Source organism: Xyrauchen texanus, chromosome 9 (genome assembly GCF_025860055.1).
Source record: "Xyrauchen texanus isolate HMW12.3.18 chromosome 9, RBS_HiC_50CHRs, whole genome shotgun sequence".
Classification (NCBI taxonomy): Eukaryota; Metazoa; Chordata; class Actinopteri; order Cypriniformes; family Catostomidae; genus Xyrauchen; species Xyrauchen texanus.
Window position 1 is genome coordinate 23,295,112 of NC_068284.1, and position 13,509 is coordinate 23,308,620.

At 43.0% G+C, this 13,509-nt stretch overlaps 1 protein-coding gene across 1 annotated transcript in view; it reads left to right on the forward strand.

Annotated features, from left to right (window-relative positions):
• Positions 1–13,509, forward strand: part of LOC127649453 (phosphatidylinositol 3-kinase regulatory subunit gamma-like) — a 51,083-nt gene that overhangs the window by 19,249 nt on the left and 18,325 nt on the right. Inside the window, exons 3-5 of the mRNA XM_052134546.1 lie at positions 10,604–10,696; positions 11,251–11,322; positions 12,297–12,437. Coding sequence (XP_051990506.1) covers positions 10,604–10,696; positions 11,251–11,322; positions 12,297–12,437 — 306 coding nt within the window. The remainder of the gene's footprint in view (positions 1–10,603; positions 10,697–11,250; positions 11,323–12,296; positions 12,438–13,509) is intronic.

A 13,509-nucleotide genomic window follows, 5' to 3' on the forward strand; every position in this document is an offset into this window, starting at 1 on the left:
ACCATGAAAGGACGGGATTTAATTAAACACTATTTATATAGTTAGCATGCACTGCTCGCTTTAAAATAAACAAGGGGTGCTGCTCTCACACACACACAGAGCATGCGATGCTGATGATGCAGTGTGGTCAGTATATTAGCTGCAGTCAACACTCACACAAATTACTCCACTGCAGCTCTGATATTTCAGCTTGCAAGTATTTCAGCATTTCATTTGGAATAGGTAGCTTATTAAAAACTACTGTAAAAAACACACAGGAAGAACTCAAAGGTCTGCCAAAATAAAAGATCTTGTTAACTAGATGCATGAAATTGTAGACATGAAGATATATTGAAGACAAATATGACTACTGTAGAGAAAATTTTTGTATTCAAAGTAGTAGCAATAATTCTTCTAATAACAATAATTTAACATAATTTATTGTATATTTATTATTAATATATGCAAGCAATATCACAAAAGCAACACTGTAATATCAGCATGCTGTGAATCAACCATAGCAGCCTTGTGACAAGTAATTCTTTCATAAATGTATTCATTTATACTCTGAAGGTCTGTTGTGCAGCACACAATGATAAAATGTCAATAAAACACAGAAACATGGAATCCAAAAAAAGTTAATAAAACGGAAAACAGAATTTGTAACTGCAAGATATAGTGCAGTTCTTTTAATCAAGCCATTTTTGTGTAATTTCATCAGTAATCTGAGGCTGTTTATTTGTTGCCTAAATATCGATTTAGTATCGATACTGAGGTACCAGGGCTGATATGGTACCGAAGCCAAAATTTCCGTATCGGAACAACACTACAATACATTAAACATAAAGAATCACAATATTAATGTACTGTGACAATATAGTATTGTATTGTCCCTGCTTATTTCCACTCCTAATATTTATCATTACTAAAATGGCTATATGGTGTTTTCCATTTTCCAAGTGCATCTTATTCACAAAGTTAGAGATATATTTAGTGTGTTTTAATCTAAATCCACCAACACTATCCTCACAGAATTACTGTAGCATACAAAATAGAATTTGGTTGTTTCACAGCCTGTGGCAAAAGTTGTCCCTCTCTTTTTTTTCCCTCTTTCTTTTTCTGGCCTCCGTTTTACTGCATGTTGAAGTTAACCATGGCTTGGCATTTGTACAGTCTCCTCCTATTCCTCCTCCCCTGTTTCACAGTCTCTTCTGATACTGTCTCCAGGCAGCTATAAACTATCCACTCGCAACAATTCACAAAAAGAGAAGGCCCCTTGAAATTTCCCCCGGTTCCTTACCCTGAACGTTCTTTCACAGAATTAGTAAAGGGCTAGTTAGGCCTTCAATCTGAGTCTGTATTAGAGTCTCAATCTTTCCCATGGTGCTTTGGCCTGTGTTCAAAAACTGGACATGTTGTTACTTAAACTGCACAGCAGGCTTTATCTGTACATTTTACATTTGATAATGGCAGGAAAAAAAAAGATCTGAAAAGGCAGGAGACTTGTTTTTTCTTTTGATCATATGTTGTTTTTTATGATTTACATTTATGCATTTTATACAATTTAATCCAAAGCACATTCAGGGTATGTGTTTCCTGGCAATCGAACACATGCTCTTTTAGTTAAGGTACAGTAACTCAACTTATTATTTAATGTCCATCTTTAATGGTACTCTTCAAAATGCTTCATCTATGCATACTGTATATGCAATATGTGTTTATTCTCTTAATGTATCGGAATGCAGTTTTCTGTTGCAGTCTGTCAGACTGTAGTCTGTAGAAATCCTGTCAGGCCTGAAGCTGATTATGCACACCAATAAGACAAAAGAAAGTTGAGCTATTTAAGACAGACTTTTATAGTTGCAGCTTTTGTGTTGTGGTGTTTCTTAATACCGTTAGCACTGCATTAAAGTTAAACATATAGAGAGGTTTAGATCTCCATTTAAAGGAAACTGGGATAGCCAAGATTACTGACTAATACAAGGCAATGTGGGTGAAAGTTGTCTTACATAATCATATTCAGTGAGTACAAAGACATCATTTTCATTAGTAGAGCATGGCCGAATCTATGTTAATGAGCACATCAGAGTGCAAGTGAGGCAAATACACACATGCGTGTAAAACTGCAAAGTTGTGGAGTTGTTTAAAAGTGACGTATTTGGATTTTTGGTGAATTTCAAAATGTTGATGTTTAACCCATCTTATTATCCAGCTTATTATGGTGAGACAAGCTATCCCAGCTTATTATGGTGAGACAACTACACACTGCAGCTGTATGCAGCAAATACCTTATTTTAAAATGTTGCTCTTTTAGCATCCTGACCGGCCTGACACAGCAACATTGGCAAAACCCATGGCGTGACTTGAGTGTCTCCCTACACTCTTAAACAACTTGGATATTCAAATATAAAGCAATGAACAAATATGTAACTATAGAAATTTGTTGATTACAAATCAAAAAATGTACATATTTGAATATATTGGAATATTAAGCAAGAAAATTAAAATATATATATATATATATATTGGATGGATAGGGCGGTTGCGATCCATCTATGCCCCGGAACCCCTACCACCTGGCGAGGTCGCCCTGTACTCCCTTCCCGGACCTGTAGAGCAACCTCCTCGCTGACAGCGAAGGCCTACAGGGCCACCGGACGCGCCGCTTCCGCCCTGCATGCCATGGCTCTCCCGCAGGTCCACCAAGCCAAGGCACTACGCGACATGCACGGGGGTGGCCCTGATCCCGACACGCTGCAGGAACTGCGCTCAGCGACCGACCTCGCCCTGAGAGCGACGAAGGTCACAGCGCAAGCGCTCGGGCAGGCGATGGCCACGCTAGTGGTCCACAAACGTCAACTGTGGCTGAACATGGTCGAGATGCGTGAAGCCGACAAGCTCGCTTCCTCAATGCCCCTGATACCCAGTTCGGCCTCTTCGGCGACACCGTCGAGGACTTTGCCCAGCAGTTCTCCACGGTAAAGAAGCAGACGGAGGCCATCTCTCACATCATGCCTCGCCGCAAGCCTGCCGCCACGGCCCATGCCCCGTCTGCTCGCCGAGGGCGTCCTCCCGCGGCCAGAAGGCAAGCTCCTGCTCCGCCTCAACCCGGGCCCAGCTCCCTGCGTGAAGAAATCGCCTCCCTTCTATTAAAGGAAGCGATAGAGCCTGTCCCTCCAACCGAAACGAAGAAGGGTTTCTACAGCCCTTACTTCTTTGTACCCAAGAAAGGCGGCGGCTTACGACCGATCTTGGACCTGCAAGTTTTCAATCGGACCTTGTCCAAACTCCCGTTCAAAATGCGCACCCAGAAACAAATTCTATCTGGCGTCCGGCATCTAGATTGGTTCGCAGCGGTAGACCTGAAGGACGCGTACTTCCACGTCTCAATTCGCCCTCGACATCGACCCTTCCTAAGGTTTGCGTTCGATGGCCAGGCGTATCAGTACAAAGTCCTCCCCTTCGGCCTGTCTCTGTCCCCTCGCGTCTTCACGAAAGTCGCAGAGGCAGCTCTTGCCCCGCTCCGAGAAGCCGGCATACACATACTCAATTACCTCGACGACTGGCTCATACTGGCCCACTCCCGAGAGTTACTATGCGCACACAGAGACCAGGTGCTCAGCCACCTCAGCCGTTTGGGGCTTCAGGTCAACTGGGAAAAGAGCAAGCTCTCCCCGGTCCAGAGCATCTCTTTTCTCGGTCTGGAGTTAGACTCAGTCCCAATGACAGCATGTCTCTCCAATGAGCATGCTCAGTCAGTGCTGAAATGCCACGCTTCCTTCAAGCCAGGCGCCGTGGTCCCGCTAAAACGTTTCCAACAGCTCCTGGGGCATATGGCATCCACCGTGGCGGCCGCGCCGCTGGGGTTGATGCATATGAGACCACTTCAGCACTGGCTCCGGACTCGAGTCCCGAGACGAGCATGGCGCCGCGGCACGCACAACGTAAAAGTTACCTCTGCCTGCCGCCAAACCTTCAAACCCTGGACAGACCTCTGCTTTCTAAGGGCAGGAGTACCCTTGCAGCAGGTGGCCCGACGCGTTCTGGTCACAACCGACACCTCCAAACTGGGTTGGGGCGCCGTGTGCAACGGGCGCGCAGCCGCAGGCCGGTGGAACCGAGGCCCGCTGTGCTGGCACATCAACTGCCTAGAGCTGCTGGCTGTTTTTCTGGCCCTGCAGAAGTTTCTTCCGTTAATTCAGAACAAACACGTCCTAGTCAGGACAGACAGCACCACGGTCGTAGCCTACATAAACCACCAAGGCGGAGTACGCTCCCTCCACATGTCACAGCTCACCCGTCGTCTCCTCCTTTGGAGTCAGCTGCGACTCAAGTCGCTGCGCGCCACTCACATCCCCGGCAACCTCAATGTGATAGCGGACTCGCTGTCAAGACAAAGCTTGCCTGGCGGAGAGTGGAGGCTCCAACCCCAGTCGGTCCAGCTGATTTGGGACCGGTTCGGCAAGGCTCTTGTAGACCTGTTTGCCTCCCAAGAAACCTCCCACTGCCTGCTCTGGTATGCCCGGACAGAGGCTCCCCTCGGGGCAGATGCGTTGGCACACAGCTGGCCGGCAGGGCTGCGCAAGTACGCATTTCCCCCAGTGAGCCTTCTTGCACAGGTGCTATGCAAGGTCAGGGAGGACGAGGAGCAAGTCATTCTGGTGGCCCCTTACTGGCCCACCCGGACTTGGTTTTCGGACCTCACGCTCCTCACGACAGCCCCTCCCTGGCGAATTCCCCTGAGGAAGGACCTTCTTTCTCAGGGACGGGGCACGCTCTGGCACCCGCACCCAGACCTCTGGAACCTCCACGTCTGGCCCTTGGACAGGATGTGGAAGATCTAGCCGGCCTACCACCGACCGTCATAGATACAGTCAATCAAGCCAGAGCCCCCTCTACCAGGCATCTCTACGCTCTGAAGTGGCGTCTGTTCGCGGACTGGTGTTCTTCCCGAGCCGAAGACCCGCAGAAGTGCGCAGTTAGGTCAGTGCTCGTGTTTCTTCAGGAGAGGCTGGAGAGGAGGCTGTCCCCTTCCACCCTCAAGGTGTATGTCGCCGCTATCGCGGCCCACCACGACACGGTAGATGGCAAGTCTCTTGACTTAACGACTTAATTGTCAGGTTCCTAAAAGGTGCCCAGAGGATAACTCCATCCCAGCCTAACCTGTTCCCCTCCTAGGATCTCTCGGTCGTCCTTACGGGACTCCAGAGACCCCCCTTCGAGCCGCTTGACTCAGTTGGACTCAGGGCCCTCTCTCTCAAGACTGCCCTGCTGATCGCGCTTGCTTCCATCAAGAGGGTCGGGGACCTGCATGCGTTCTCTGTTAGCGACACTTGCCTGGAGTTCGGTCCGGCAGATACTTTCGTGATCCTAAGACCGTGATCGGGCTATGTGCCCAAGGTTCCTACCACGCCCTTCAGGGATCAGGTGGTGAACCTGCAAGCGCTGCCCCGGGAGGTGGCAGACCCAGCCCTTTCACTGCTGTGTCCAGTACGTGCTTTACGTATTTATCTGAACCGCACACAGAGCACCAGACGCTCTGAGCAGCTCTTCGTCTGCTTTGGGGGACAGCAGAAAGGGAACACTGTCTCCAAGCATTACTCACCCACTGGGTTGTCGACGCCATTTCCCTGGCTTATCACACCCAGGCCGTGCCCCCCCCTTGCGGGTCCGAGCTCACTCCACCAGGAGTGTTGCGTCCTCATGGGCACTGGCTAGGGGCACTGCCCTAGCAGACATTTGTAGAGCAGCGGGCTGGGCAACACCTAACACTTTTGCGAGATTATACAATCTCCGAGTTGAGTCAGTATCGTCCCGTATTTTCTCAGGTACCGAGCCCGTAGAACTCGGTAGCATGACCACGATCTGACCGGGTGAATCGCTTGCACCTAGCACCCATCCCCCTAACCAGGGGAAACAGTGCGCCTTCATTCCCAGGAGATCTCAGGTTTGGGACACTGGTTGATTCCTCCCTAGCCCTCGTGGGTCGCAGTTCAGCGGAGGAACTCGCCGACCCAAGCCACTGCGGGTACCGCAAGCTACCCTGTACTGGTATAGGTGCTCCACAGGTAAGGCCTCCTTCGGACTCCCCCTGTGTGTAACACCACGGTTCTGTCCCCTCTGGCGAGCGGACTCCCGTGTTTCCCTTAGGCAGTCACGGCTGCCTCGGTTGCCGTGCTGTATGTTCCCCCCTCTATGAGGCTGGATCCACCACCGCACCAACTTTTCCACATAGGCCCTAAGTCAGGCCTCTGATGGTTTTGCAACTTAAACTTGCCTCCCCTCTCGGGTAGGCGTGGCCTCCGCAGGGTCTTCTTCGCCCTGAATAAGGGCTAAGACCCCCTTCCCTCAATGCGTGTAAGGGCTCCGGCCTTAGTTGCTCTAAGCGAGAAACATAGAGAGAAAAGAGGCCCGGCCAGGCTTGGCCCGTTCCCAGGTTGGCGGCCAGCACCTTGTTCCCCCCTCCAGGGTAACGATAAGGAATCCTGATGGCTTAAATGGGGCATTGGGGAAGGGTACGTGCAGCCTGATACAGTTGGTCGTCCTGCACGTAAGAATACCTGCTCGCTCCTGTATCAGCAGTTCACGTATACGGCTCAGCGCATGGCACTTTTATAAGTGGACCCCTAGTGTCGCTTCTCTGACACAACGTGGAGAGAGCAACAGAAGGGAAAGTCTAGGTTACGTATGTAACCTCCGTTCCCCGATGGAGGGAACGAGACGTTGTGTCTCCCCTGCCACGTCGCTGAGCCGAGCCACTGTTGTGGCCGGACCATTTCCGGCTCCTCAGAAAAATCCTGAATGAACTCCCGTATTTGCGCCGCTTAAATACCCGTATGTCCGGGGGCGGGACATGCAAATACTGGTTGCCAACTCTCATTGGCCTTTTTTCATAGTCCAGAGGTGAATATCGGCGCTCAAGAGAGACCCCTAGTGTCGCTTCTCTGACATAACGTCTCGTTCCCTCCATTGGGGAACGGAGGTTACATACGTAACCTAGACGTTCATGTTTTCTTCTGTACTTTGGACTTTCTGTCCAATTTTAAATACTTGTCAGCTTCAAAGTTCAAATCAAAGTTTGTATTGTTGTGATTCACCTTGAAGCTGGTTGGTTTGGTTCATGGCTTTAGAACTCTTATATGAAGGACTTTATAAAATCCCTATGGAAAAAAGAATGGGACAAATACTTCAGAAACCAAGAGAGGCTGAAAAATTGGGATGCACCATTCCACTCTATTTCATTTGGCGGTGCAGAAATCACACACTTCACCTCCAACGTAATTTCAGCAAGCATTAAAATGATAACCACCAAATCAATAGTTGTTTGCTCTCATTTACCAACCGTATCTACAATTCTTTTCCGTAATCTGAGTTGGTTTTTTTTCATCATCTGAAAGTTCCTGTGACTTAAAGTCCAAAGCTACTTGTTTACATAATTTAGGATATACTTAATTCATGTTGGGTGATCAAACACTGTGCATCAAAACACAAATGCTGAGTATTTTATGCAACCAGTTTCAATATTCTGTCCATCATAACATTATTGTTCTAACCAACTCAATAACGTTTCATCACACTCGTAGTAACAACCGGATAATTGGTGTATAGCAGAGATGGTTGCAAATATCAGAAAAATCCACATATTGACAGTTGCTAACATTAATGAATGAATATGAGATTTAGCTTTGTTTTTCCTCTCAACAATGCAATTTTGACTAGGTACGACTTTATTTCCAGAAAATACGCAATGTGGATATGATAAACTTGCCTTGACAGTGTACTCTTGAAGAAGTGACAGCCCGAATACTGTAGAATAAAGCAAGCTGTTGCTATAATCATATGATTAGCCGTTGCAGTTGTTTTTCCCAGGGCATATTCAGTTGCAGGCCAGCCAAAATGCAGGCTACCAAGACAACTATAATTGGGTAATGATTAGTTGGTTCTTTTTCCAAAAACCAACAATGACTTCAGGGCCACAGCTGTTTTTCCTAAAAGCAGTATTTTGCGCAAAAACCCCTGCTGCGTTTTCATGAGTGTTGTGCCAGTGTGTTTGAACACTGTCTTGTGCACATCAACAGCAATTTAGTATGTTTGTTAGAAAAGGAACACCCTCAGTTTTTTTTATATATATTTTTTTTATCAATAACCACAGCAGTGCTCCCTGTAGTGCAAGCAGCCATTTTGTAAGTATGTTAATGTACGTTTTTATCACCCACCACCAGTCGGATACAATATGGGTATTTTTATTAGCTGCCAATCACTGTTACAGGGAGCGTGTGAGATGTTTTAGAAACTAACGTGATTCTAAATATGGCAAATACTCCACTATCACGAGTTATTTTTTTATATTTAAAATGGAAAAATAAAAACAGCTGGCAAAATTTTTAATTTACAAATTAATTGGGCATACATCAGCCACTGTGGGCAAAGAAAAAAAAAAAGGGAAACATCTAAAAGACAGTTTTAAATGCATTGGCAATGACAAGATCCATAGATTATCCAGAAGTAAATCTGCACAAAAGATTATTTTTAAGTGGAAAGTGAGAAAAGACTAAGTCTTCTTTTTTTCTCCTTTTTTTTCAGGCAAAGATATAACATGGATTAAGTATACAACATGGATTTATGTCAGGGGCAGTGGTGAATTTGTGCAATGTGGAAAAGTCAGGGGCGGAAGAGGCAGGCTTTCTGTCCATATGAGGGTAAAGCTAGCAAAGTTCCATGTTTAACGTTCAGTGGAAAAGTGGAATTTGCTGACATGGCACTTCGTCTGAACTCCAAAATTAATAATCAGATGTGGTTTAGCCTTGCACTGCCAGGAGGCAAAGGCAGACAAGCTATGGCCTCTTTGTGGTGGGCCTGAAAAGGAGGGTCTGGCACACGGCCAGTGGGGTTTTGCTTGTTCAGGATTTTTGATTAAATCGTTTATTGTGCTCTGCTCACACAAAGGGCCAAGGCAGCGCTCACTCCAGCAGGGCTGGAATAAGACACAAGGAAATGGAGGGTTTTTTCCCTTCACTTAAATGCTTTTATATGATAAAGATATTTTTCCTTTGTTTTACTCATTTTAGCTCTGTCCATTTAGTATTTTTAATTACTATTACATTTCACACTTTTTACTATTGTATTATTTAATGTCTTGGTAATGTTAGTTATTTGTCCCAGTCATTAATCTGTGTTCTTAAACAGTTTTCGGATTCCAGAGACAAAATCAGAAACTTTTGAATGTAAGAGAGCTATGTTTTTAGTTTTTTCAAACAAAGAACAAGCAAGGAAGTAGAATAAAACAACTGTCATCAAGCCCATGTGCAATTATGCATCCCAAAGCCATCACTCTCCTAAGACACTAGAGAAATGTGAGACGTGGCCTGCAATGAGTTCAGCGCTGGCTCAAAAGTCTGAGGTGCAAACCCCAGAGCCTTGTCATTAAATCATGTCAACAGCCTCCTCTACTAGACTGTTGCTGCTTTAGTATTCCACGAAGGACGGCACATTTAGCTCTATATTTAAAAAGGTAACTGGCAAATCAAAGTAAAATATAAAACTTTGGCCTTGGGACAGTTAGTCACAACAGTAGGTAGGGAAGGCAGCAATCTTGCAAACCACTTCCAAAGTCAAAATGCAAAATATGAGTGACAAGTAAAAGTTTCTGTGTGTTAAAACTTTTTGCTTTAACATTTACATTTTTGTTTTTATTATGTGGCACCCAAAAATGGGATGTGTGAAAAGGAGGTGCTGGGGGGGGATCATGTGATAACAGGATTGTGTGCGAAATGTAGCACATTTTGGTCATTGAAATTAGGTAATATGTGTTTTTATACAGTTCATTGAATTTCAATTTAATAGATTATATCAAGGCCTCAAAGGTGAGAGAGGCCCAATTTTTCCCCTTTTTTGGCCTGATATTTGATGTTTTAAACTAGCTACTTTGGATGCTAAAATATCTAACATATCTAATCGTTATCACAACAAAAACATGGGATTTGTGCCTCTAATGCCTTAAACTGCCATAGGATACAAACATTTTCCCAATTCATGGAATGTGCCGTTTCTAGCTATAAGCAGCCACTTAGGGCCCCGAACCACCAGGAGGTCTCTCAAATCAAGTTTTTTTTTTTAATGTATTTATAAAATATATAATATTTTTAATGTATTGCTATTCATAGTAATTTGTTGTTAATTTATTGTTATTTGTGTGTGTGTGTGTGTGTGTGTGTGTATATGTGTGTGTGTGTGTTGTTTAATGATTATATCCTAATTTTAATTAAAATATTCAAATTTGTTGAAGACTGTATTGTGGTGACATTTTTGGATGGGCCTGGATCCGGTAAGGGGGGTGGGGGGTGCTCCAAATAGGAATTCACTTAGGGCCCTCAAATGCTCAGAAATGGCTCGGACTCTAACTTCATATAGAAAAGAGTAAACGTATAATAAAAAATATCATGTCAAGTGTGTTAATATATTATACTATAAAATGTTCATTGATTGATAATTTTTGAAGTTTATTAAATAATAATTTGTTAAAATATACTTTTCAGCCATTCTAGCATATAAACCGGTTACATATACAGTAAGTTTGATGGAAATTCTCCATCAAAAATTATATTTGTTTTCTCTATCGTTTCAGTTGTTCCAGTCCTGGACTTGACCAAACAGTTCACACACCCGGAAGCTGCTCCCCCTAATCTTGTTAAATTGGTTGAAACAATTGAGCGGACAGGTAATACCTTTCGGTCATTGATTGTCATGTTTAGGGCTTTATTGTTTGTGGGTTGTTAATTTAATACCCTGACACACGATACAGAACACACAAATCCATTGTGAGCAGCAAGAATCATGGCAGAGACCCTCTTCTAAAAAGATAGAATAAAATCATCTAAACATTGATATCTTTATTTAGTAGACTATTTCCACATTAAAAATAATATTGAAAGCCGAGGAGGTGCGACATTTTCTTATTACACCATATGGCAGTTATTAACATCCAGATTTCCTCTTTCACTGGGTGCCGCCCCTCTCTTTTATCTCTGAGTGAAGACTGCTTGACTCAAGCCGTCTTCTCACTTCTTCACACACTTAAACAAAGCGCATGGATTCAGCTGGCATACACTGCTAGAGCTGTTTTCTCACTTCTGCCGATAACCTGACTGGATATATTTATATCTCTGGACTTTTACATTTAATGTTTAGATGTGACTGTGCCGTTAATCCAAGAGAGCATGAAAGGTCTATTTTTGAGAGATGAGCTACAGTAACGTTTCAATTTTTTGCTAGGTCTGGACTGTAGGACACTGTACAGGACATCCACTGCTTCAGCCTCTGACAGTCAAAGACAGAGCCTCGGTGGTAAGTTAAATTGCAATATTTTGATTGCTTTAGCAATTTAATAAAATTTTTTGTTTTTTAGTCTTGGCAGGCTGCAAGCTTTTTTGTTCCTCTCATGTTAGTTTAGACATTTGTGAATTAGTAATGTGTAAATTGCTTAAATATTTATTATCTCTGTTTAACCAGGTTTCTCATTACAATGAGAGCATGACCAATGGAATGCAAATAACTCTAAATCTAAAATGCAGTTATGAATGACTAACTGTACAACACATGCAGTTCAATGGGTTAGAGTTAACTTGTGAAAATGCATGCAATTACATTTTTTCCTTTAGAAATTATATTATCTACATAGCAATTTGAGTGAAAAGTTTAATTGAAACATTAACATGAATTTCTCAGTGTTTGATATGTCCCCCTTTTGTTTAATAACATGCATGTTTAACAGCATGCACTCGAGCTGGCATGAACTCCACAAGTTTGTGGAAAACCTGATGATTGTTATTGCTGCATGATCTGAGAATGTGCCAGTGAGTTTATTATAAGCTTAATTAGAAGCACTAGCATTTGACCTTTTGTATAATGAAGTTAGTTACCTAGAAATAGTGCAGAATCTTAAATATTGTTTATTCGTTTACCTCATAATGCTTTTTTGTTATACTTTTTTCAAAATTCTAATGACATTTGAACCCCACTGAAACCATAACAAAGTATTACAACCAGGAAGAGTATGACAAAATGAAATGCTAATAAGGTTTATATAAAGTTACCCTGAGATGTACTGTTTGGTTACAACAAATACAAACATATTTATGTAACTCCTTGATTGTACCATTTGATTTACAGCATCTATCTAACGTTTTTCCCACTGCAACCAAGTAATTTTCAGGGATGTATTGGAACAGATCAAGTCTTGTGCTGTTATCACATTGAGAGGGAGAGACAATCCCTGTATGACTTGGTCATAATGTGACAGGTGATTTGTCCCTGTGCAGAGCTGCAGGATCTGGACATAGGACAGTGGGACATTCATGCACTCTCGGAGGCTCTCATTCAGTACCTGCAGGAACTTCCTTCCGCAATCATCCCTCCTTCTGTTTATACAGACCTTCAGGCAGCAGTGCAACTAGAATCGGGTATGTGCCACTTTTCACACATCCGTGCAGGCTTGCCAGTAATGAAAGAGCACCGTCTATAGAAAGTAACAGAATTAAATGAACTATATAGTCATATACCTCAGATGTGTTGTCGGCCAAGAAAAGGTTAAATGTTCCCCCCTTGTCTTTGGCTGAGCATCTGACAAGCTATGCGCCCGTTGTGACATCTTTCATAAATAAGGGTTGGAATCAACAGGGCCAACTGGATATGATATTATACTGATACTGTATTGTGATTCTTTATGTTTATTACGATTCAAAACTTTGATATTTTGTGATCTTTTACTCTCTTGTTTGTCACTCATCATCACTGGTCATGCTAAACTTCCTACTTAGTGTGGTGTAAAGGCATGTCATTGTCTGGGGGGAAAAAAAAAGTCTAGTATTTCTTAGATTGAGTACATTCATCATTTTATGGAAACTCTTGTAGTCTTGCTATACAGAGAATCTGTACAGACATCCTTACAAATGAAACAAGACTTAAGGCATCTTTACACAGCATGTTAAAGGGATAGTTCACACTAAAATAAAAATTCTCTCATCATTTACTAACCCTCATGCCATCCCAGATGTGTATGACTTTCTTTCTTCAGTAGAACAAAAACGAAGATTTTAGCAGAATATCTCAGCTCTGTAGGTCCATAAAACGCAAGTGGATGCAAAAAGGACAGACAATCGTAATAGAAGAAATCCATATGACTACAGTGGTTAAATGAATGTCTTCTAAAGCGATACAATTGCTTTGAGTTGGAAACAGATCAATAATTAAATCCTTTTCACTATAATTATTTTAGGGCTGCAACTAATGATTATTTTGATGATCGATTAATAATATTAATAGTCTTCAATTATTTATTTGATTAATCAATTATTCGGATAAATACCTACATTTTTATTTCCTGTATTTTGTAAAAATATGATTTTTTTAAAAACAGAAATGATAAAAGGTATAAGGATTTGGTCTGAGTACTGTATACTGAATCATGAAACGTTATTACTTTCAGGACTTATGCAAAACAGTTAATTTACTTGTAAAACTTAACAAAAATTA